Source organism: Borostomias antarcticus (assembly GCF_949987555.1).
Source record: "Borostomias antarcticus genome assembly, chromosome: 7".
Classification (NCBI taxonomy): domain Eukaryota; kingdom Metazoa; phylum Chordata; class Actinopteri; order Stomiiformes; family Stomiidae; genus Borostomias; species Borostomias antarcticus.
In genome coordinates, this window is record NC_140240.1 from 28,508,307 (window position 1) to 28,533,050 (window position 24,744).

A 24,744-nucleotide genomic window follows, 5' to 3' on the forward strand; every position below is an offset into this window, starting at 1 on the left:
GGGGGGAGAGAGAGGGGGGGAGGGGGAAGAGAGAGAGGGGGGAGGTCAACGGCAACTTTCTACCTCATTGCCGAGCTTCTGACCCCACACGCAGCCCTCCAACTCTACCACCTCCTCCTCCTCTTTTTCCTCTCCACCTCCTCCTCTTCCTCCTCACCCTCCTTCTTCTCCTCCTCCACCTCCTCCTCCTCCTCCTCCACACCCTCCTTTCTTCTCCACCACCTCCTCCTCCTCCTCCTCCTCCACCATCTCTACTATACCTCCTTCTTCTCCTTCTCCTCCTCCTTCTCCACACCCTTCTTCTTCTCTTTCTCCTCCTCCTTCTCCACACCCTTCTTCTTCTCCTTCTCCTCCTCCACCTCCTCCTCCACACCCTCCTTCTTCTCCTTCTCCTCCTCCACACCCTCCTTCTTCTCCTTCTCCTCCTCCACACCCTCCTTCTCCTCCTCCACACCCTCCTTCTCCTCCTCCACACACTCCTTCTTCTCCTTCTCCTCCTCCTCCACACACTCCTTCTACTCTTTTTCCACCTCCTCCTTCTTCTCCTCCTCATCCTCCTCTATGGAAAAAGGGGATCCTCTCATTATTTCGATGCTTGGACAAGGATGTTCTTTTGCTGATTTAAAATGCTACCATGTTTTTACAAAAAAAGAAGAAAACGTTTTATTCTATTATTCTACAGATGGAGATTGTGTCAGTTTGTTCACAGAAGTTGTTTTTTTTTACTCACACACACACACACACACACACACACACACACACACACACACACACACACAGACGAGGTTTGCAAGAAATTGTTCTTTTATGGGCTTGCAGCAGTTTCACGTCTCTGAAATGCTGTTGAGTGAGCTGCTCCAAGTCTTTAGTCAAACAGATTACTTTTATGACAAAATGGGGCCCACTTAATCACTTCTAAGCACAGGGGTCAGTCCCAGACAGCCATTTCACACACACACACGCACAGATGACTCAGACAGTCGTTTCAGAAGACGTATACAGCGCTTTAAGCATGGAGGCGCTGGAATCGTCTGGTGTGAACGTCTAACTAATTTTCCTTTTTTTTCGTGTCGTAACAATTTTCTCAGCCAGTGGCCCCACCACCCTCTTAACACACTGATACACACACACACACACACACACCACACACACACACACACACACACACACACACACACACACACACCATGCCAAATGGCCACTGTGTCTGCTCTAGCGGAACTGTAGACAGACACACACAGAAACACTCACACACACACACACACACACACACACACACACACACTCCCACGCCTCTAACTCCTTCTCAGGAGACTACCTCACTCCAATAAAACTATGGGGCACAAATACTATTAGTCTCTATCTCTCTATTTACACCTTGATCACTATCTCTTCAACTCCCTCTCTCTCTCTCCCCTCTCTCTCTCTCTCTCCCTCTCTCTCCCCCTCTCTCTCCCTCTCTCTCCCCCCCTCTTCTCTCTCCCTCTCTCTCTCTCCCTCTCCCTCTCTCTCTCTCTCTCCCTCTCTCTCTCTCTCTCTCCCTCTCTCTCTGTCCCGTTCTTCCTACTTGGTTGACTCCAAGTGCAGTAGCAGGTCATATTGGCTCAAGCCACCACTGATATTCTCTCTTGCTTTGTAAATGGACTTAAGTCATTGTTGAAAGCCATCACATTAGGGAAGAAAAGTAGGCCTAGTTATTGACAGGTACAGAATGGGTTTCCTGCAGGGGGTTTCCTGCAGGTAAACCGTTACGGTGTAGTTATTGGCTCGTCTGGTGACCTGTGACGTGATTTTGTACACATCTCTGAGCGGAAGAGGAGTCTCCTATTCGCCGCGCGGTTTGAGAAGCCGCCGAGGTTTCGGGCGGCGCGACGGCGACAGACGACACCGAGAAGCCCCGCGTTTTCTTTCCACCCTGGGAACCTGCTCCCCTCTGTCCCCCTCTCTCTCTCTCTCTCTCTCTCACTCTCCCCCTCTTCCCTCTGTCTCTCTCTCTCTCACTCTCCCTCTGTCTTTCTCTCTCTGTCGCCGACTCTTTTTTTCTCCTCCTCTATGGTGTCTACCTTTCCACTGCCGCTGCCTCATGGCCGTGAGTGTATTTTTATGCCTCACACTAGCTGGAGGGGGAATAATACCACGGTGAATGGTAGTCTGCTCAGGGTCCTTCTCAGACATTCAGTCACTCCTCCTCTAAGAATAACCGACGTGCCCTCTTGCCAAAACTCCCTCTCTCTCTCTCTTTTTGTCTCCCTCTCTCTCTTCGCTCTGTCTCTACCTTCTCTCTCTCCTTTTCCCAGCTAGGGCCTCCAGTGATGCTGGTCTTTTGTACTTTACTGATACCAGCCTTTATTTCAGGGGCCAAGGACCAAATGTGAAAAACAGCACGGGCTATGGGGACCCAAACTGAGTCAAGGAAATGCTACAGAATGAGTTAGGGATGGGAGAGAGAGAGAGAGAGAGAGAGAGAGAGAGAGAGAAAGAAAGAGAGAAAGAGAGAGGGGAGGGGTGGTTTAAAAAAAAAACTTGGAGCCGTTTCAACTCCACAACTCTTCTCATACTCGTTAGAGCCGAGCCAGAAAAGCAGGGAGTCGCTAGAGAACGGCGCTTAGCAGCGGTGGACAGGGATATGAGACACTGGATAAAAAACGATGGGCTCGCGAGTGAAAAGTTTCAAAAAGTAGGGTTTCGGGTAACAGCCGATTCTCTTCTGCGCTGAGAACTTTAAGCGAACCTGTCCGGGCGGGCCACCCACCTCATCCCAAAAATGTCCTTTGGGTTAAATTTGGCCTGTGAGGGGAAATTGTTGCTAAATTGCAGGTACTGTAGCTGTTAGAGGAGGTTATAAGGAAGAGCCTCTCTTGTTGTGGATGACAGCCAGACTGTTAAGGGGGGAAAAAGGCAAGGGATTGAAACGGGAGAGGGTGAATTGGCCAACGTTGGCTTTTGTCTTACGTGTCAGGACGAATTTTAAAAACAGATCCATCAGAACTGCAAACACGACAAACTTTACCTGCTTCACACACCAACTCCCCGGGCGTCTACGAAGTCGCCTCACGACAATCCATGCCGATGTTATCAGGTTGAACCACGACTGAACCGCCTTGATGATGCGTACACACCCAGACCTCGTCTTAAAGGGCCCCTATTATGCTCCTTTTCAACATGTTAATAATGGTTTCTGGGGTCCCCAAAACATGTCTTTGACTATTTTTTTCTGAAAATACCACTTGGATGAAGCGTTCTAGCATGCCTCCTCTGTTCCAGTCCTGTTCTGGATGGACTGTTTCTGTGTCTGTAGCTTTAAATGAAAATGAGCTGCTTCACCCCTCCCCCACTGCGTTCAAAAGTTCAAACAACACAAATGCAGCAGGAAGTTTGTGAATGCTAAGTTCACTTCTTTTTTTTTTTTTACTTTCTTTTTTTGAGAATGGGGGGGGGGTATAATTTTAATGGATTGAGGCGAATATGAATGGCATCTAAATCATGTGACTTCTGGATTTGTCTGCCCACAAAAAACCTGACTAGGTTTTCTTATTTCACAGTTTGTGTGTTTAGTAGGCCCGTCAGAGACCCACGTGCACAAGCGCTGAGAAAGTGAGCTTTTCATAACGGGGGAACCTAAAACTCCGGTCAAATCGGCGCGAACGAGTCTGGTGGGTCTAGCTGCCGTCGGCCTGTATAATCTGGCACCAGGGTTACCAACACAGATACAAACTTCTGGACACTTTGACATATTCATAATAACTAGCCACAGGACACTACTTTCAGAGTTCAGACCAGCGGCTTGGATGGCGTTTGACATGAAACGAAAAGCGCTAACAGTATGGTTCCCAGACGCACATAAGCACAGAACCAACTCCTGGGGTACTAAAATGGCACTGGGTTCCTTCTGTCCTTTGTCAAACCGTGCCGCGGGGCCAGAACCCCCTTCCAAAAAAAAAATCCAACTAACAATTGGTGTCCCACGCATTATTGAACATGCGTGTAACATGTATGCATCGTGATATACTCCCGCTCTAGATAGAGAATACACAAGAGCCACAATTAGTGCGGCCGTCAAACATGTGGATTTCGTATCTCGAACGTGCGCTAGCTGTTTCATTGAGGTCGAACTATGCCTGAACAAAGTGCTGAGTCGTTCCAGGTGGCAAAATCACTTGTTGCAGTATCCCTCTGGAACTAATAAGGTAGGTACATTTTCACCCTTTAAATCCCTAACATTGGCTGAAATGACTGATTTACTGCAAAGACTTTGACTGAATTCAAATAATTACACTTTTTACACTTGGAACAGCTGCTCCAGTGTGAACAGGCTAGGGGGAGAGGAGAGAAAAGGGTTCTCATGCTCTTCACTAGGGATCCAGGTCTAGAAGCTGTACTTCCCCCATTCTGCTGTACGTGGCCGTTGAAACATGCTATATTATCATGATGATACATTGTTATGTCACCGAACATCTTTAGTTACCCTTCCAGCCCAATGAGTAGATAATGCTATAGGTGGAATGCAGTGTATAATGTCTTTCTTTCCATTTTCAGTGAAAGTGTGATAACTTTAACTTCGGTAATACAAGGTATTCCAAATCAAACACAGAGAGAGCCAAGTGGAGAATGTGTGTGAGCGAGAGTGACCATTTGTATCAAAAGGCAAACGCCCCCTCTACGGGTTGTATATGTGAAACCCATTGGCTATCATGAGTTCACATGGAATACATATTACTTACATATGTAAGATGGAGAAATGCAACAGGGTCGTCCAACGGGGCTATGAAACAACCTCTAGCTTGCAGTAGGGATTAGGTGAATGTAGCCCTAGATTAGCTTTAAGTACAGTGGATGCTATCGTTAGGGAGAAACATTTTTCCATGTGGATATCCTTTAGTAGAACATAGTAGGCCTACATTATTTTGTGCATTGAGTGATCCATTTCTATTATGCAATAGAGTGAATAAGAATCTACAGAGCCCGGCATATATTGGGCTACATAGTTCACCAAACAGTGGCCTATTAATTAGAGAACATTGATAGTCAGTATCCCTCTTTTTCTCACTCAAGGTCTTGGCTGACATACTGTAGGATTTGGTTTCAACTCATATCACTAACTGTGTGTCTTTAATTTAAAACACATGCGATCAATTAATCAACTGACTTGCGCGCTAATTTGTTCTGTGGTGAAATGCCTCGAGGTAGTTCAGGTGCAGATCAATTTCTACAAGAGTTCTGTTCCAAACGGGCTCCTTGGACCATACCATGTCTCACACACCAAGCCCCGCCTGCTCTCGCCTAGGATATTGCCTTACCCGCAAGTGAAAGTATTTAAATGTTGATGGAGGGAGACCTGCTAGTCTGGAGTAAACGGGACCACAAGAAATACACGTGTGGGAGGGAGGCTGACATTGAGTCCCGCTATTCAAAAACCCTCCGCATTTCCTTGTGAGGCAACATCACTAATGGCTATCACCAGTGGCTAATTGCATAGGAAACATTTTCATTAAGTGATAAGGCCTGTCTTTATTTTTTTTTTTAAATCGTGTTTTTTAATCATTCTGCTGTTTGGGGTTGATTTAGCACCCCACGCCGCTGATACGTAAAGACATATGGTCCGTGCGTAAAAATTCCATCCATCTTCACCAACGCGTCTGCTTATGGATTTACTAGGGTCCTCAAATAAATATAAAAAGAGGAATCTTAAATAGTGGAACAAGGCCTTGAATTCTGAAAGGATGATTGACGCGAGAGGGAATTGACGGGACTTGTGGAATAACGGTGGCCGCTTGATGACAGCGTTCCTTCTTTCTCTGGGACTGTTTCATTTCGGATGGCTCCCCGAACGCCTTTAAATCCTCGAGACATTTTATTGTGAGACTGTCAATGAGTGAATCCTACCTGGAACCGTCAGTTCAAGATCTCTCAATCGTTGGAGCTATCAATTTTCTATCTGTAACGGGAGGAGGATAAAATTGAGCTGAAACTCCCACTGGGAAGAACCGTATTTCCAAGAGAGTCCTGCACTGGAACAGTGGAATTCATGAAGGAATATTTGACTTATTTCAAGATGAGGGTTAGAACATCAAGATTAGGGTATCTGTAAGTAGGCTACTGTTTCCCCGAGCTGAATGTCTACATCGTCTTTTGATATGTGGAAAAAAATAGGCATATTATTAAAGTATTGTTTTATTTTGCAGGTTACTTCAGTTCACGGCGCTTTGCTTTTACGCACAGGTATGAACTTGCAAGTGTTTATTAAGTTTCAAAGTAATAAGACAATAATCTTTTCATAATCCTTTTGAAATAGTCTAAGTCCATTAACATGAGTAAATACGAATTTAAACATGTAAACTCGTGATAGGCTATCAATCCGTGGTTTGCCTATTTGCAATAAATAAATGTGTAATGACAATGAAAACATTTTATTATGAGTCCTAAGCTTAGTTGGCAACTATTCAAACATCTTGAAAAGAGGTAAACGCGAGCCTAAAAGGTAATTGTTAAAACATATGGGGATGGCGTATGGCTGAATTGAAAAAGAATCGTTAAGGGAAATAGTCCAGAGAGATAGGGGTGAAAGGTCATTAGCGGTAAAACAACCTATCAGGGGGATGTCATCCCGTGCGAGACAGCGGGCTCGCCGCGTGCGTCTACCCAAACACCCTTTTTTCTTTCTTATTTTTAAAGCCATGCCCCACGCCCAATGAAATCATGTTAGGCTGCTGCTTTGGGATAGTCATGATGAATGCAATAAGTGTTTGTTGAAAAAAGCAAGTTCTCTACTTGGGTTTCTTACCATTGCATTACATAGTCGACGTAAACAACGCAAGCTACGTTGTGAACGCAAGCTCCAACATGACTCGAGAGCTTGCGTTTTGTTTTGTTTTATGGAAACACAAGGAATTGCTCTATTGCTTGTGTCAAGTGACAAATTTTCGCATGACACACGCAAGGAAGCAACGAGATCTTGCGCGGCCTTGCGAAGTTTGCGCTTATGTAGTTTGCGTCGACTATGAATCCGGCCTAATTCGGCCTACAGGTTTACAACGAGCGGATGGCGCCCTGCTGTTGACTCCTTAATTTGTAAAGAGCGCACCTGCTCTTTTTCACCTACCTTGTTTTTATCTCGTTTGACAGAACACTGTGCAACAGTCTCCTCCTAACTTCAAGCACCATGTGAACGAGCAGAGCCGACTCTCCGACCGGATGAGCCGCAGGTTGACACGGACCTACCAGCTGTACAGCCGCACCAGCGGAAAGCACGTCCAGGTCCTCGGCAACAAGAGGGTGAACGCGATGGGTGACGACGGGGCAGTGCACGGTAAGAGTCGCATTCATTCAAATGTCGGCAGTAGCCTCTACCCTGTCAGACATGTACAAAGACAAACGATGTTGTGAGGTCAATTTGAGTGCAAACATAAGTAGTATATAAGTAGTTTCTGTCAAGGGAACGTCGATATAGAAAATCTGAGATTATGTTGATTTAAGAGTAGCCTAGGTTTGCTTAAACTGGGCTAGGCTGTCAATTCCTTGTTTCTGTGTGGATTTTGAATTGCTCTGACTGGAATTCTCGGTCGAAACCCACTCAGTGTCTGGAAAATACATCAGAACTGCTATTACTTCTACCTTAACATTTTTAAATAGCTTTCCCTCTGAAGCGATAGTGAAGCTTGCAATTTCTGACGTTATTGGCGGTAAAGGTGCTTTTAATTAGTCTGTAAATTTGGGGCCTACGGTACACATTGGCCCTTGATTGACACGTCACTGAAAGTTCGATAGAGGGACATTTTAGAAATTGTGATTGAAATAGAAGCTCAATTTCTACAATTCATGTCGTGAACTCTTAGCTGTAATTTATTCAGTAAATTCTTGCCTGTACCATTAAACGGTGGGTTAAAGGTCTCTTAAGAACTTGTGACAGAATCTGACAAATCTCAATCAAAAAACAGAATTCTTTTTAATTTCCTATCCAACAGAGCTGATGACCACAGAACCGAGGCTATACCGTTTTTGGGAGCGCTTGGGAAAATACGGATCTGCCAAGAGTAACATTTAACTGTAAATCACATGGCAACAGTCAGTGTGGCTTAATTTAATGGCTTCATATCCACAGTGCTTATGTATTTTTCAAATGTGGCGGTGGGGGTTTTCGTATATAACTCTACAAGGTAGACACCTGTTTTGATAGAATCACCAGGGATTTTTTTTGTTCTCCCATGAGGGAAAAAAATGTCTGAAATTTAAAGGGGGCAAATTCCTGTCACCAAAGTATTTTGGTGTGTCTAGCCATCTTTCCACCTCCACCGCCATCTCATTCACAACTGCCGACTCCATGCTTTTTGGAGGGTCATTTTACAAGGAATTTTCATTGCTTTACAACTCAATGTATGACTCAATTTATAAGGAGCGGTGAAGTCAGCATCTTCCTTTTATTTCCTTTTTCTCAGTTCTCCTTTCTCTCTCTCTCTCTGTGTGCTGCCTTTGTCTTTTCATTCTTTCTTCCACAGACGTACGCACACACACACACACACCCACACACACACACACACCCACACACACACACGCACGCACGCCGCCTCCTCTAGGCCGCAGAGTGCATGTCCTAAGTGGGTGTCGCTCTCGTAGCAGGCCCAGATCTGACCGCTGCTCTGTGCTTGTGGCCGTGTCCGCGGCCGCAGTATTCTCGCTCTGTCCTTTGTCCCCTCGTCTCTCTGCATCACAGCACGGCGTTTACGGGTCCCTCGGTGACAATGGCCCGGCGTGAAATCAAACCAAGTCACTCGCTGCTGTTTTAAAAAACACTTGAATGTGATGCCAGCGGATAATGCTTGCTTCATTGCATAATTGCTATGCTTAAGACTGTAAATAGGGGCTAATCATTAGGAGTCCAGTAAGGCCATAGGCCATGAAGCAGTAAAACAACCAGTCTTTGAGCCAATCATTACAAAGACTTAGCACCCCTTCTGATGTCATCACAGCAGAACTGAGCGTGTGCAAAGTATCGTAGCCAAGAAACGATTTCTGGTCCTTACACCTACAGTGAGCCTGCATCTTCAGCATGGTTGAGCTAACGTGGGTGACGTCAAAGTTCAGTCTACCTCCAAAATATCTATTCACGTCCAAAACGTTGCAAAAAGGGGCATCTCTACCTCGGACGATAACTGTAAAAAAAAAAAAAGTATATTTATTTATTTATTTTTAACTGAAGGAATTATAATCTTGTCGTTTCATTCCTCTTTCCCAGCCAAACTGGAGGTGGAGACGGACACCTTCGGGAGTCGGGTTCGGATAAGAGGCTCAAAGACGGGATACTACATCTGCATGAACAAGAGGGGGAAGCTGATTGGGAAGGTAAATAGACCCACGGTGCGATTGTGTCGCGGTCACGAGCGGGACCATGAGTACACGCCTTCGGAAAATATTGGGTCCCCCCCCCCCCCCCGTGTGGAAATTATTTGGGGCGGGGGGGGGCTCTTGAAAGATTGATAGCATTAACATGTCACAACAAATTTTCCACATCCCCGCAAGATAAGATTATAAGAAAATATCCACTCGTTTCTCTCTCTCTCCCTCTCTTTTTCGGTGTCTCTCTCCTTCCCTCCCTCAACCCCCCCCTCTCTCCTCGTCCCTCGCAGAGGAAGGGCCGCGGTAAAGACTGCATCTTCACCGAGATTGTTCTGGAAAACAACTACACGGCTCTGCAGAACGCCAAGTACGAGGGCTGGTACATGGCCTTCACGCGCCGGGGGAGGCCCCGGAAGGCCTCCAGGACCAAGCAGCACCAGCGGGAAGCCCACTTCATGAAGAGACTGCCCAGGGGACACCTCCTGGGGGACAGGCGGCCCTTTGATGTCCTCCCCCTCCCCGTCCCCGTCCAGCCCCTGAGCAGGAGGACTAAACATTCCCATCACCAACGCTCAGGAGGCCGCTGAGGGGGGAAAAAACCACAGAGGAAGAACTTCAATGGGAGAATCGCATAGGGGAAAACCACAGAGGAAGAACGATTAGGGGAGAATCCTGGAGGGAGAACCATAGAGGAAGAACGATCAGGGGAGAATAATAGCAGGAGTACCATAGAGGAAGAACCACTGCTGGGAGATGAACATTCCCATCGTAAAAACTATCGCCGGTCACCACCCACTACACTTTTTACTACTTTCAAGGACTCCTTTTGTAATGTTTTGTACTGGATTTGTATCTAAACATTGAATATCTAATCTGCTAGTTGTTCCACGTTAGACAGAGGTATCTGTAGGAAGGCTTTTGAACTCGGGGGACGATTTTAATGCGAGAGCACTCGATGGAATTTGAGTGAATGGACACTTGGGGCTTAGTGATAACCCTAATCAGACCGCTATGAGAGAGAACACATGACAAGGCAGCTATCTTTGGATCATCATGAGGTTGCAAACAATTAATTGACAATGAAACAACATTTTGCATTTAGTGCATTGGTTTTTGTTAGTCTGAATCTTTTTTCCTACATATATGAATATATTTTTTATTTGTAAGATTTGTAAAATACTTTAAATGATGGAAATATTTATTGTAGAGTGTATATTAAAACCACTAAAGAATTTTGACTCAAAAAGCAGTTTGGCCTGTTTCTATCTCGGTCACTTTGAAATGGAAAACATATAAGACTGTTGTTTTTTCTTCTTTTAGCTGCAGACCCAGATAACTGAAGGGCAATATCTGTGACAGGCTACTGAATTCAATGTGCTCAGCAAGTGAGACTTGGGTCTGAATGGGGCCGGGCTATGCATTAAAAGCGATGAGGTCAGCCCACCATTTTGGCCGGGGACAAAGGTTTACCACCATGTAGTTGCATTTCTCACGATCGCACACCGTATCCCTCTGATCAAATGGACCCTTTGTGGGACCTCATATAAAAGGGCATGTTGTACAATAGTGGGTTTGAATAATAACACGAGGAGGGGTCAGTTATCAAAAAGAAGCCAGTCACACAGGGAGGGGTGGGATGGAGAGAGGGGTGGGATGGAGAGAGAGGGGGGCAACCAGGGTTCTATGTGGCAAAATGTGGCACCGACTGAAAGAGGGGAACGGCTGGGAAGAGGCATTCGGGAGTGAAAGGGGTGCAGAAAAGAAGCTCTCTTCCCAGAAGCAGCTGGGCATGACCGAACCACGGGGGAAAGAAGACGACCAGAACAGAGAACAAGAACGCCCGGCCTCTCTCACACTGAGGGGACCCGGCCTCTCTCTCACACTGAGGGGACCCGGCCTCTCTCTCACTGAGGGACCCGGCCTCTCTCTCACACTGAGGGGACCCGGCCTCTCTCACACTGAGGGGACCCGGCCTCTCTCTCACTGAGGGCCTCTCTCTCACTGATGGGACCCGGCCTCTCTCTCACTGAGGGACCCGGCCTCTCTCGGCCTCTCTCTCACTGAGGGGACCCGGCCTCTCTCACACTGAGGGCCTCTCTCTCACTGAGGGGACCCGGCCTCTCTCACACTGAGGGCCTCTCTCTCACTGAGGGGACCCGGCCTCTCTCTCACTTAGGGGACCCGGCCTCTCTCACACTGAGGGGACTCGGCCTCTCTCACACTGAGGGGACTCGGCCTCTCTCTCACTGAGGGGACCCGGCCTCTCTCTCACTGAGGGGACCCGGCCTCTCTCACACTGAGGGGACCCGGCCTCTTTCTCACTGAGGGGACCCGGCCTCTCTCACACTGTGGGGACCCGGCCTCTCTCTCACTGAGGGGACCCGGCTTCTTTCACCTGAGGGACCCGGCCTCTCTCTCACACTGAGGGACCCGGCCTCTCTCTCACACTGAGGGACCCGGCCTCTCTCACACTGAGGGGACCCGGCCTCTCTCACACTGAGGGACCCGGCCTCTCTCACACTGAGGGGACCCGGCCTCTCTCACCCTGAGGGGACCCGGCCTCTCTCACCCTCTCTCTCACACTGAAGGGACCCGGCCTCTCTCACCCTGAGGGGACCCGGCCTCTCTCACCCTCTCTCACACTGAGGTACCCGGCCTCTCTCCCACTGAGGGCCTCTCTCTCACTCAGGGGACCCGGCCTCTCTCACCCTGAGGGGACCCGGCTTCTCTCACACTGAGGGCCTCTCTCTCATACTGAGGGCCTCTCTCTCACTGAGGGGACCCGGCCTCTCTCACACTGAGGGGACCCGGCCTCTGCTTTTTGGGATTTGTTTTTTTGCCATAGGGCTGGAAATGCTTGATGGGGTTCCCGGTCCTGCCAGCTTTGAAGACGTGAAGAAGTGGCAGAAGTGTGATTTATCCAAGTGTGGGTATCATAACATAGCATGCCATGTTCCAAAACAAAGGCAGGCGTGGTCTAATTTATGAACCCTAAATCTTATTAGTAACCTTCAGTATAGAAATATCAGGTTGAGGTCTGCCCCACTGAGTGCATTAAACTTCCATCAAAATGTTTAAATCTTAATTAATTTTGGGGGGGGAGAATCGACACAATATCAAGTTAATCTTCCACAAATCTGGAGATGACAGATAACAGTGTTTCAGATGCGCTGCTGTTTGAACCTGACTTCGAGACCTTTGCTGTCGCTGGTTTACTCAAAGCACAATGGCGAGAGTGACCTGTGGTTTTTTCTCTGCCTCAAGCACTTGCTCACTTGAGGTTTGGCCTGTTGGCAGTGAAATGCAAGGAGTCACAAGGTTGGAGCGATCTATATTTAAAACGGCATTGTTTCTTTTTACAAAGCATTGTTCTGCCTCAAGCAGAATTTAAATGTGTCGGGCAGAACGGTGTTTTGTTACCAACTGCCCTCGACAGAGAGGCAGAAAAATAACCCGGTGTTGTTGATTAAATCAATGCATCTTTCACTTTCTATAATCTGACTGAAATGGACAAATTCAAGGAATCAAATAAAATTATAAAATACATATTCCCATATTTTTTTTAGCAATACATTCCTTTTCAATACCATTTATAACATACAGTCCCATCACTTTTCTAACTTACTTCTGTTATATTGGTACGACCGTACAACGCCCACCCTAGAGGCACAAGCGGAGCTGTGCGCATTCCAATATATGTTCCGCATTTTCCAGGGCGCATGCTGGAGGTCTGGAGGCTAGCATAGCGCAGGGACCCCCCGGGGCCCCTGCCTGACTCAGGGGACCGGCGGGGCCAGCCAGCACTGACCAGGGCAGCGCTGCAGTAAAGGCCTTCAGGGTGGCCTGCGCTCTATAGGGAATGCAAGGGTATTCAGTTAACACAAATGGAACGTGCTTGTAAGGGTGACCCCCTGGCCCAACAAGGACGAGTCATTGTGTGTTTGAGTGTTTTACAAGGACACAGAGAATGGGGGGGGGGGGGATGGGAGTGACCCTCCGCACTGGACAAGTAATAGTTGACATCGGTAGAGGGGGTCATTAAAACATTGCAGCTAGTTTATCATTTTTAATTCAGCGACAATAACAACACCAGCACCACAATATATTCTACAAAGTTCAAAGTTCACCGCACTGGAAGGATGATTCTTAGAACTTTTACTGAACATCAGCAAATATCTTTTGAAATACCTTTTCCTCTTCTTTTTTTCTTTTTAGAACAAGTTGAAAACTAGAAACAGAAGAAACAGAAGCTGTAGCAAGTAATCAGAGAGAGCTCTCTTGCAGTAATCTGTTGGCTCCGTCCAAGAGACTCAAATTAGTTAAACATAATAACCCCCATTAAAGCACGGACGAGGCACACTGCGCTGAGGTCTTCTCTCGCGACGGCCCCCACGGAAAAGCCCAGATCGTGGATCAGATGCCGCGTGCAGCACGACAAGCGCACTGCGTATCAGCTAATAACGACCGGACTAGCCGTCCCTCGATCCGAGTCTCTTCGGGGCCGTGCGTCTCCGCCAGGTCGGCTCGTCCTCACTGGGTTTTGCAGTCGACGTCGCCTTCGTTCGTCCCCTTCAGCGCCTTCACCTCCCGCAGTAGCTCGTGTTCAAGGGTTAAGATCTCCTTAGGCTTCTTGTACTGAGAAGGAAAAGAAGAAAAAAAAAAAACAGGGTAGAGTAATTACTTCAACAGCCCCCTGACCCCCCCCCCCCCCCTCCGCCCCCTCTCCCAATGCACATCCTTTACAGCAATCATGTTTAGACTGGAGGTGGATAACGCATGCCAGAAGAAATCAAATATCACCAATTAGGATAGAGATATTAAAGTGGTCAATCATTAACGGCTCGATACTGTACTGCAGCTGTTACTCAGCCACATTCAGTGATTCAATCCCCCGGGGGTTTGAGATGAGATCCGAGGCAGAGTTAATAAGCGCTTGATATGAGTGCGTGCTGTACCTACCTCGGTTAAATGGTGAACGCGCGCTCCCAGAAAACATCTCGGAAACGTCGTCCAGGAAGTTTGTTTTGGGGTTGTGTTTGTCATGTTTTGGGGTTGTGTTCGTCATGTTTTGGGGTTGTTTGTGTCATGTTTTGGGGTTGTGTTCGTCATGTTTTGTTTTCTATCTGCCTCTGCACACATTTTGTTTAACATGTACGCCTGTAGCACATACTTGAGTAAATCAAAATGCACATTAAATACTTATTTGAGTTCCATATTATGGTAGAGCCAAAAGAATGAAGGCTTTTTTATCCTGGAGATTTAGTGCCTTGGAGTTTTTTAGTAGGCTAATCCTTAGCTTACTCTCTTATATGGACAATAACCCCACTTCGCATTGAGCACCTCTCCGTTTTAAATATATATTTTGAGCCAACTTAGCCAAGGTAGCATTCTTTTTTATTCTTTACAGTTTATGTATTTCACCCAGGTCTGAAGATGTGTCGGTGTTTTTTCACGGCGGTTGTGAGGACTCACGCTGACGATCAACGTGTTGTTGGCATGGGCGAAGCTGAGAGCAGAACTGTCCAGTGGCAGCTCACAACGGTCCAGGTCTGGGATATTGAACTTCTTGTAGTACCTGGAAGGACAATGCAGTGAGTGAATGTGAATGAGTACTGACAGGGCAAGAGATGAATATCTTGCCAACGGCGCCCCCTATGGGAGAAAGAACAACACTACACAGTTTTCGATTTTACTGTTTCAAGGCGAAAAGTCAAAACAATGATATATGAATTAATATAATGAACAAGTAATTTGAAGTCAGAAAGACAATAGTAGTAGATAGTAGACAAAACATGTGTACTTTTTGTTTGTTGTTCGTATGACGCAGCATCGTTCAGTAGGTTCCACTGACAGGTTGTAGACGTCTTTGGGATACGGAAGATTCCGGACTCTCCACTGGAAACTGGTCTTGGTGTCTTTCCGCATGAAGACAGGCTGTGAAAACACAAGTCCGATTCACACCACCCATAAATCTATATATCATACTGCTGTTGAACAGCTATAATCAAAGAGCAACACTTAATATCTTGTAATGATGGATATGCGTTGTGGATACGTGTTTTAATTTGAAATAAGGGTTAGGCAAGTGAGTGAACCATCCATGTGAAAACTCACATTCGAGCAGTTCTCCTTTATAACGTCTGATTCCAAAGTGGCAGTCGTTGTCAGTACTGGCTCGCCCACTTCTACCTGCCATGTTCCCTGGGCACCCAGAGTGTCTTTTGAACGCCATTTTCTTACTGAAAAGATGGACAAAGCCGTTAGAATGTTTTTAAGAGGTAAATGCCATAACATAACCAGAAGATTGCAAACACCCAAAGTGTGCATTGGCTTGTTTACCAATCAAGTCATCTGTTTTCACGTCGTACTCCTCTGCCATCTCCTTCCCATCTGTAAAGAGGTAGTGGATCTTCCTTTTCCCTAAAGAGAGATGAAAACATATCAAATAAATCAAAAGATGGGTCATTAGGTAGTTAACATTAATTAGATAAACTGATAATACTGTAGCTACAGGGTTCCCCAATGAAGAGTTACAATGGCTGGCCTAGCTGTTGCTAACTCGCTTGCTAACAATCAGTAGCTAGCTGGAGACGCAAAATACCGACAATAAAGTAACACAAGCTATGACCGATAGTTACAAACTATGAAATGCACTGACCGTCGTGAATGAGAGCTGTTTTCTTTGACGCTTGTAAGAGATCCGTCCAGCTCTGCACAGCCATGATGCTGACTGTTTGTTGCCAGAACGCCCACTTCCTGAAACAGCACGTGTAGCCACGGTAACCGAGGTCATTCCTAATAATATGCATATTTCTCATGGATTTTATTCTCTGAAATATTTCACAAATTAAAACTTTCAAATGAGAGTTAAGCTATAAACCATCTAAAAATGAAACGATATCTTGGGATGAGTTTTCTTAGAAATCGTAAAAAAAAAACATCACAATTGACCCGGAAGTTTTTTTTTTAGGCAGACTTTTGATTTGTGTTTTTGGTCGTCCCCAAAGGGGTAAGATATATGCATTTGTGATACGAATGCATGTCAAATGTTGGTTGAAATCGCCATGCATTGTGAAACGCAACTTTAGACTCCGTGGATCAAATGAAATATGATAGTCCGGTACCATTTAAATGTCTTGTATTATTGTGAGCTCGCTGAAACGGCTAGCTACAGTAGCTAGTTGTGAAGAGCAGTCACAGTGTCAGTTTAATAAAGGCGATTTCTTTTTTGAAGGGCTCCCCTTTCCCCGTCGACATGGAACCTCGTGGAATCGTGAAAGCTTTCCCAAAGGTGAAACGGGCGATCGCCAGGGAGGGGAAAGATGCACCCATACTCAAGAAGAAGTCTGATGAAACCACTTTGACGGGTACCACTTCAATCAATCGCTCTGTGTGTGTGTGTGTGTGTGTGTGTGTGTGTGTGTGTGTGTGTGTGTGTGTGTGTGTGTGTGTGTGTGTGAGAGAGAGAGAGAGAGAGAGAGAGAGAGAGAGTGAGAGAGAGAGGGGATAAATTAGATTAATGATCAGATTAGCAGTGATTAATTATCAGATCAGCCAATAGAGACTAAATACCTGCCTCCTGTCTGATGTTGATTATCAAAAAATCAAGGCAAGCAAGACATTGCCCTCTCCTCCTTGCAGGGCGTGTTTTCCAGGGTGTCACGGCGTTCATCCTCCCAGCCAGCATAGGGAATTCCAGATGTCAGATCTTTCAGAAGCAGATCATCCAGAACGGGGGACAGACTGAGGGCTCTCTCTGTCCCAGCGTCACTCATGTGGTTGTGGACGACAGCGTGGACAGAGACAGGGCCCTCCGCCTGCTGAAAGTAGACATTCTGCCCCCTGGAGTTCTTCTGGTGAAGTGCACCTGGCTGAGCTCCTGCATCGCTGAGAAACGGCTACTGGACACTACAGACTACAGCCTGCTCACCCTAGACAGGTTAGTAAGTTATTGTAGGAGATTTCCTACAAACACTATTGTTCTTCTGTCATATGCTCAAGCGGTGTGTCAGTATGAATGTGTGGCTTGATGTTGTCTCATTACTACACACTGTAGCCCCTTTTGGTCCTGTTGGGAACAGCCAACAGTGTTCCACTAGCTACCGCTCTCCGTGTCCACAGTCCCTTGCCCCAGCATAGGAAAAAGGGTCAATAAAATATCTCTGCAGAGAAACACTGACAGTGAAGAATATAGGTAAAAGTCTACAGAGTCTTAAAGTCAATGTAAAGCTGTTTCATGAGGGTTTCGGGAACACAGTGAGTGGTTTTGAAAGATCAGCGTTGCTAATAAATATTTTTAATAATTTTCTGGAAAAACTTGTCAACTTTTGCCCAAAAAATGTCTGGTCTTCTTCTTCGTTTGTGCCATGGGTAGCCATCAACGCTCGCTATGGCATACAAATGCAGAAGAAGATGGCTCGCTACTTAAGATTTTTTCAGAAAATAGTTAAAAATATTTAGTAGCAACGCCAAGCTTTCAAAATCACACTGTTCCCGAAATCCTCATGCAACTGTGAGTACCTTTGGAATTTCTCTGCGACACTTATTCAACGAGCTTTTCGTTGCCGACTAGAGAAAGAGATATTTGATTTACCCGTTTTTCCTCAGCTGGGACTGTGGATAGCGGTAACTCGTCCGGAGAGCGGTAACTCCTCCAACGTTGTTGGCCGTTCTCAACAGGACTGTAAGGAGCGAACTACTGCAATGGGTTGCGTGGGAGAGGAAATACTAATCACCTTCTCTCTGTGCTAGAAGAAAGTCAGAAACCGAAACACCTCATGTTGACGTCAAAGCAGACGTGCTTCTCAGCGCGCCCTCCACCGCCACACACGGCGTCAAGGAGCCGGTCGCCGAGGAAACCCAACCGGACGAGTCGGCAGCGGCGACGGTAGGCGGTCGAGAGGCCCGCGTACACATAAAACTTTGCATTACAGAAACATTAATTCATCCCTACCTCCCTGTCTTCTGGCCTCCTCTCCTCTCTCCTCCCCTTTCCTAGGTCCCAGACACTAAAGATCACCTGAGAGACGAGTATGGAGTATCCCAGAGTGATCTGGAGGCACTGATCAGCGGCCATCACCCCAAAGACGAGACCCCCGTCCCCAGCGCCGAAGACCACCCCCCCGTCTCGGAGAAGTGGGTGTGCGCCCAGTCCTCCCAGTGCAAGAACGACAACCATAACAAACACATCACGGACAAACTGGAGGTCCTGGCCAAGGCCTACACGCACCAGGGGGACAGGTGGCGAGCGCTGGGCTACTCCAAGGCGGTCAACGCCCTTAAGAGCTACCACAAGCCCATCACGTCATACCAGGTGGGCTGCGCCACCTAGTGGGCGATGAAGCTTGGCCATCTTGTCGTCTGTGCTGCGGAATGAATCAATGACTATAGTCGTTTCATACAAGGTTTAAGTGTAAAGTTGATGGAGGGTCGTACCTTGCTGGTTGGTTATGGTAGGTTTATTGTATGGTCAGGAATAGACAAGATTTGACGTTTAGGCCGGATTTAAACATCAATCCTGAACGGGATATTTATTGACTTTTGTACATGTTGCTGTTTTTAATGCTGTGTAACCAGGGCATCATCGACAATGGGACCTATGGGTTCCCCTGGATTAATAAAGGTGAAATAAAAACAAATTTGATAATAATCGGGGCCACAGCGCTCAGAACCGGTGCAGGACCAATATACAAAAACCTTGATCAACAATAAAGAAGGGTCCGCACTCAAAACTATGTTTATGCTCTTTTAATTCATAATGGTGGACAGACCTGACAGATGCGAGGCTAAACACTGAAGAAGGCAGAGCCGAAACGCGTCTGTCAGGTCTGTCCACCATTATGAATTAAAAGAGCATAAACATAGTTTTGAGTGCGGACCCTTCTTTATTGTTGAAATAAAAACAAATCAAATATCCGATTCGATTCCAGGAGGCGTGTAGGATCCCGGGCATCGGGAAGCGCATGGCGGACAAGATCGAGGAGATCATGGAGAGCGGGCACCTCCGCAAGCTGGACCACATGGGCGAGGCCGTGCCCGTCCTGGAGCTGTTCACCAACATCTGGGGGGCGGGCGCCAAGACCGCCCAGCAGTGGTACCAGCAGGTAAAAAAAAAACTGCAAAACTTTATCGACAACATCCGCTTTAACAAAACAGTGTTTCTTTTGTATGTCACAAAGCACTACACGATTTTAACGAGCGCTCTATGAGTATTCCGGAGTGTGTGGTCATTGAGGTGTGCGATGACATAAAATGATTTGATCTGATAGGACGTTAAAAGTGTACGTTGATTTATCCTTGCTAGGGATTCCGTAATCTGGAGGACATCCACACGAAGGCCAACCTGAACCACGTTCAGAAGATCGGCCTGAAACACTACGGCGACTTCCTGGACCGGATGCCCAGAGAGGAGGCGGCCGCCATTGAGAAAACGGTAGCGCGACTTGTAACCCGCTTAACATTCTTTTAAGCATCAAGCCGAACAGGCCTTGAGTTCTGTCCATCACATCCGTTACATACATCCAGCGGCGCCCGATGCAAGAAGCTCCACTCCGGCCCCTCGTGAACAAGAGTACTTGAAAGGCAAAGTGCTTTTGGGCGTGTGTGTGTGTGGGGGGTGGGTGGGGGTATGATTTTAGGTTTGCCCGGGCCCCTGGGAAGAAGCAGGGGTGATGGAGAAAGCAGACAGCGTGCGTTCAGAGCACCTCCTCCCATAGGGAGGGATACTGCTCTTGGAACTCGCCGCGCTCATAAGTCAGACCAGATACATGGTGGCCGGGTACAAAGCCAGTTGTTTGCATATAGTGTTACTCCGATTCCCCCTTTCCGCCGTGGGGGTTGGGGGGTGGGGGGGGGGCGGGTGCCAGATAGAAAGATTAGAGAGATGACTATAGCATGTGTCCTCCTCTCCTGGCTTGTCAAAATAATATGTAGTGCCTGCCTGCCTCCTGTCCCTCTCCTATGAGGTGGATCCTTGCTTTTTTGGCCAATAGGGGATTTACAAAATAAACAGTTTGCTTTTCCGATTTAGAGCGGGAGAAGTACCATTCAGTTTCAGGGCCAGAGGTACATTAGCTTTTCCTACGTTAAATGCAATTATCGTAAGTCGCTTTGGATAAAAGCATCAGCTAAATGACGGTAATGTAATGTAATGTGAACTATTAATGAACTGTTAAGGAGGAGAACTAATAACCAACTAACAACTACTACATTTAACATTCTTTCTGATGAAATATTTATATAATATAATAATAACTTTATAAATGGATAAACCATTGCAATATATCAGTGGTATAATACATGTATGTACTAGGGCTGTCAAAAGTGCCATAAAATTGAGTTCAAATATATTCGAATTAATTCAGTAGAGTTCGAACGATATTCGAATTTATATGTATAAAAAAAAAGAAGATTTTTCATGAATATAATAGCCTAATAAAATAACCCTTGACTGTAATATTGTACTGTGAACACTGTTACCCCTCGCTGAGGTGTTAACTGTCCTTTTTCGATAATTTTTGATAAATAATATTATTTATTAATATTACAATATTTGAACTATCAAATTTAGGTTCGAACTTTAAAAAAAAGATATTCTAATTTTTTTCGAACTTCAATTTTTTTTTGACAGCCCTAGTATGTACTAACATACTGTACTGTACTAACATAGTACAAATATACTACTTTGTTACAATTGGCGTAGCAGTTTAGTAGTCTTAAATAGTTCACATACATGCTAAACTGTGCATTCCTGTGTGTGGGGGACGTCTAGGTGCAGGAGGCGGTCCAGTCGGTGGACCCTGGTCTGGTGGCGATGGCGTGCGGCTCGTACCGGCGGGGGAAGGCGACGTGCGGAGACGTGGACGTCCTCATCTCCCACCCGGACGGGAGGTCCCACAAGGGCATCTTCGGCAAAGTGCTGCAGATCCTCCATCAGAGCGGTGAGGCGTCGGCCAAATACTGGACACTGACCGATTTAGAAACTGTTGATGAAGTCAGATCATTTGATGTTGAGAGAGGTCAGGGAGGAATTTCTACAGCTCACTTTTCTGGCCCCCGGGTGAAACTGTTTTTTTTTTGCTTCCCTATGGAATATGTAGGGGTGGGACCTATGCCCCCCCCTCCCATTGCTCTCTAAAGCGCATTGTGTTACCTCTGTGTATGAAATGCGCTATACAAATAAAGTTTGTTTTGATTTGATGATGTTCTTTGGGGGGGGGATTGGTGGAAAGGAGTTTCCCCTCACCATGTGTTGTATACTTTTCTATTCTATGACACTCTACCACCTGTTTCTGTAAAATATCCTCACAGTCTATCAACTACAGGTATTTGTCGCTAATCCCAGAAACAAACTCAGACTGCGCTCCGGTTATTTCCGCTCAGGCTTCCTGACGGACGACCTGGTGAGCCACGAGGAGAACGGCGAGCAGAAGAAGTACATGGGCGTGTGCCGTCTGCCCGGACCCTCCCAGCGCCGCCACCGCCGCCTGGACATCATCGTGGTGCCCCACGGCGAGTTCGCCTGCGCCCTCCTGTACTTCACCGGCTCCGCCCACTTCAACCGCTCCATGAGGGCGCTGGCGAAGACCAAGAGCATGAGCCTATCGGAGCACTCGCTCAACGGGGACGTTCTGCGCCGGGGTAGCCTGAAGGTGTACGAGGGGACGCCGCTGCCCACCCCCGCCGAGAAGGACGTCTTCACCCATCTGGGGATACCCTTCAGGGAGCCACAAGAGAGGGATTGGTGATGGTAGTCCTCTCATGGTTTTAACCCTTTGATAAAATAAAGGGTATTAAAATAGTCTGTTTTTACTGAAAATTGATGATCATGATGATGATTATAATAATGGCGTCGGGTGTTACGAATGACAGTGTGGAACATCCGGCGGCCATGTTTTTATGAGAACATTTGCCATGTGAGATATAAATATTGGAAATCATCTCATTTTAAAGGGAAACACCTACAATATGATGCATGTTTGCTGCTTGGAGTTGAATGAATCACAATGATAATAAAAACACTTGACTTTAATGGCATAGACTTGGTTGTTGGACTTTTAACAAGTGTGTTATCTTCATCTCTGAGGAGCTTCTGTCTGGACTCTGTTTTTTTTTTTAAAGCCCTTCTTGTATGAAGCTTTGGAAGATAATATCAGACCAAAAGATGGAGAGGCCAGGCTGGGTACTGTTGGTTTCGCTCTGTGTCACATATATTTAGTGCTTTCCCACCGAAAAGTCCCCAGAACTTTTAGTCCCAATGAGGCCTTTTATTAGCCTGGGTCTAGATGTTCTAATCCACCCACTCCGGAGATGACTGGTTCTTGAAGTTCTCAATGGAGTGTAACGAGTTGACAATCCTGTCTTATATCAGGTTAGCCTTTTATTAGAAGTCCCCAGAACTTTTAGTCCCAGTGTTGATAGGCCTTTTTGTGCGAGGCGTAAGCCATCGCACCAAGAAGAGCGAATGTCGGGTTGTTCCTCCCTCCCTTCCCTTTTGACCTGCAGCTCCCGTCCATTGTTGACCTGCAGTTCTATCTTGCTACCACAAGAGGCAGTGGTCCCAGAACATCAAAACAAAAGACTATGACACCATTGATTTTCAAGAGCTCTGGTGGCCTAGTGGTTAAGGAGCTCATCTCTCATGCTAAACGTGTGAGTTCAAAACCCACAAAATTTGTGGTTCAAAACATTCGTGGTGTGGACAGTTTTTTGTCACTGGATGTTATAGAAGCTATGTAAAAATGTGGTTACCTGTTGGTTGTATGTCAGTTATTGAATTTATGTGCAGTAATTGAACATTTGAAATACTCCTATTTTGAAATTATACCTACAATATGTGTCAGTAATTACTATCAACTTCATCAACTATCAACACTACAAATGAATCCTGAAGATGTTTTCCTTTTTTTTCTTCAAAACAACACTGTCTATATGTATATACCAGATTTTTTTTTTTTTTTTTTTACTTCTATGCACATTTACATGTGCATTACATGCCTCTCTTCTTTACAAAGATGGACACAACCACAACATGTCCTGAGAGCACATGCAAAATAACAACTTATGGCTACTTTTAATGTGTATGTCTGTACGTTTAATAAAGCATTTAGGAAAAGTTTCAATCAAGACTTGAGTATTACCTATTCTGTTCAGTACTATGTTTAGAACTGTTCAATTGTGATATTATTACGATTGGGCTTTCAGGTCTGCCTACACTTAGGTTACTTAGCTAAGAACCATTTTAATTACAATTTACTTCTAAGGGCAAATTCTTAACTTTACTTTCATATTTCAATATAATATCAAGATCATATATGTATGTATGTATATATATATGTATATATATATATATATATATATATATATATATATATATATATATATAGTAAAAGGAGGCCTATTAACACTTAACTACAAACAACTTTTCTACCTGCTGACTCAATCAAGTAGATGTCCAGATAACCCACTGTCTTGGTCTACTTATTCACCACAAATGGCCAGGAACCCGCCAGCAGATTCAGTCAGAGGTCCGCCAGCTCATCCAACGGGGACCCGCTGTAGGTCCACTAGCCTTGTGTTATCTGGGTTTATCCCTTACCTTTGTCCAGAAACAGAAGTTGGACCAATTACAGCAAAATAGCTAACGTTACAGGAATCATCAGTGTAACTGCTTTAGCCACTGACCGCTACCATTAAAGGAATAGTAAAGGGAAAAATCATGTTTAGCCCTGTTTTAAGGTTACTTATGATGATATACAATGGTTCAGATCAAGAAGTTGACAAAACTAGCACTTTTGAGAAAGTTGATAATTGCTCTACCACCGTTTTGGTCATACAATGGATGTGGGTGGGCACCTTGAAAAATCATTCAAAAACATGTTAAACTCTCGGTTTCAAAGACAAGAAGCTCACCGAGGGGGTAATTGGTGTCCGTTGGTGTTCTGACATCAAATTCGCCGCAAAGTATGAATCCTGTAGGGTTTTATTGATCATTTTATGAAATCCATTGACTTGTATTGACGTGACCGTTGTGGATGTGTAGATCAATCCACAGAGGGGATTCAGGAAGCGGAACTACTTACGGTCTTGTCTTTGAAATTGAGTTTAACATGTTTTTTTTAATGATTTTTCAAGGTGCCCACCCACATCCATTGTATGACCAAAAAGGTGATAGAGCAATTATCAGAGTTTCTCAAAAGAGCTAGTATTGTCAACTTTTTGATCTGAACCATTGTATATGATCATAAGTAACCTTAAAACAGGGCTAAACATGATTTTCCCCTTTTCCCCTAACGCTGCTGCTAGTTGTTGTGAGCCCATGAGCTAACTGGCTATCCTGCTCTCATTGTGCTGGATTAGCATTGGAAGCATTGGAACTGATTTGTCCAGGCGTCAAGACCCATCTTAATTTATCAG

The 24,744-nt window shown here is 45.8% G+C and overlaps 3 protein-coding genes across 4 annotated transcripts; 2 read left to right on the top strand and 1 right to left on the bottom strand.

Annotated features, from left to right (window-relative positions):
* Positions 1-6,025: 6,025 nt before the first annotated feature.
* On the top strand, positions 6,026-9,917 carry fgf8b (fibroblast growth factor 8b; the record flags this gene model as incomplete). Its single annotated transcript, XM_084441520.1, has 5 exons — positions 6,026-6,084; positions 6,183-6,219; positions 7,123-7,306; positions 9,230-9,336; positions 9,621-9,917. 5 exons carry the CDS (start codon positions 6,026-6,028, stop codon positions 9,915-9,917), a joined length of 684 nt encoding a protein of 227 aa, XP_084297646.1.
* Positions 9,918-13,593: 3,676 nt separating this feature from the next.
* Positions 13,594-16,060, bottom strand: dpcd (deleted in primary ciliary dyskinesia homolog (mouse)). Its single transcript, XM_084440903.1, has 6 exons — positions 15,989-16,060; positions 15,670-15,750; positions 15,445-15,569; positions 15,131-15,264; positions 14,803-14,905; positions 13,594-13,965 (listed from the first exon to the last, which is right to left on the bottom strand). Exons 1-6 carry the CDS (start codon positions 16,050-16,052, stop codon positions 13,861-13,863), a joined length of 612 nt encoding a protein of 203 aa, XP_084297029.1. The 5' UTR covers positions 16,053-16,060; the 3' UTR covers positions 13,594-13,860.
* A 253-nt stretch (positions 16,061-16,313) lies between these two features.
* poll (polymerase (DNA directed), lambda) lies at positions 16,314-22,360 on the top strand. Of its 2 annotated transcripts, none has more exons than XM_084441144.1 (9): positions 16,314-16,339; positions 16,565-16,697; positions 16,972-17,269; positions 18,082-18,217; positions 18,329-18,643; positions 19,260-19,433; positions 19,634-19,762; positions 21,101-21,269; positions 21,712-22,360. In XM_084441144.1, the coding sequence occupies exons 2-9, from the start codon at positions 16,586-16,588 to the stop codon at positions 22,074-22,076; spliced, it is 1,698 nt and encodes a 565-aa protein (XP_084297270.1). In that variant the 5' UTR covers positions 16,314-16,339; positions 16,565-16,585; the 3' UTR covers positions 22,077-22,360. The 2 variants fall into 2 exon arrangements, with proteins under 2 accessions (XP_084297270.1, XP_084297271.1); XM_084441145.1 differs by having other exon boundaries at positions 18,085-18,217.
* Positions 22,361-24,744: the final 2,384 nt, after the last annotated feature.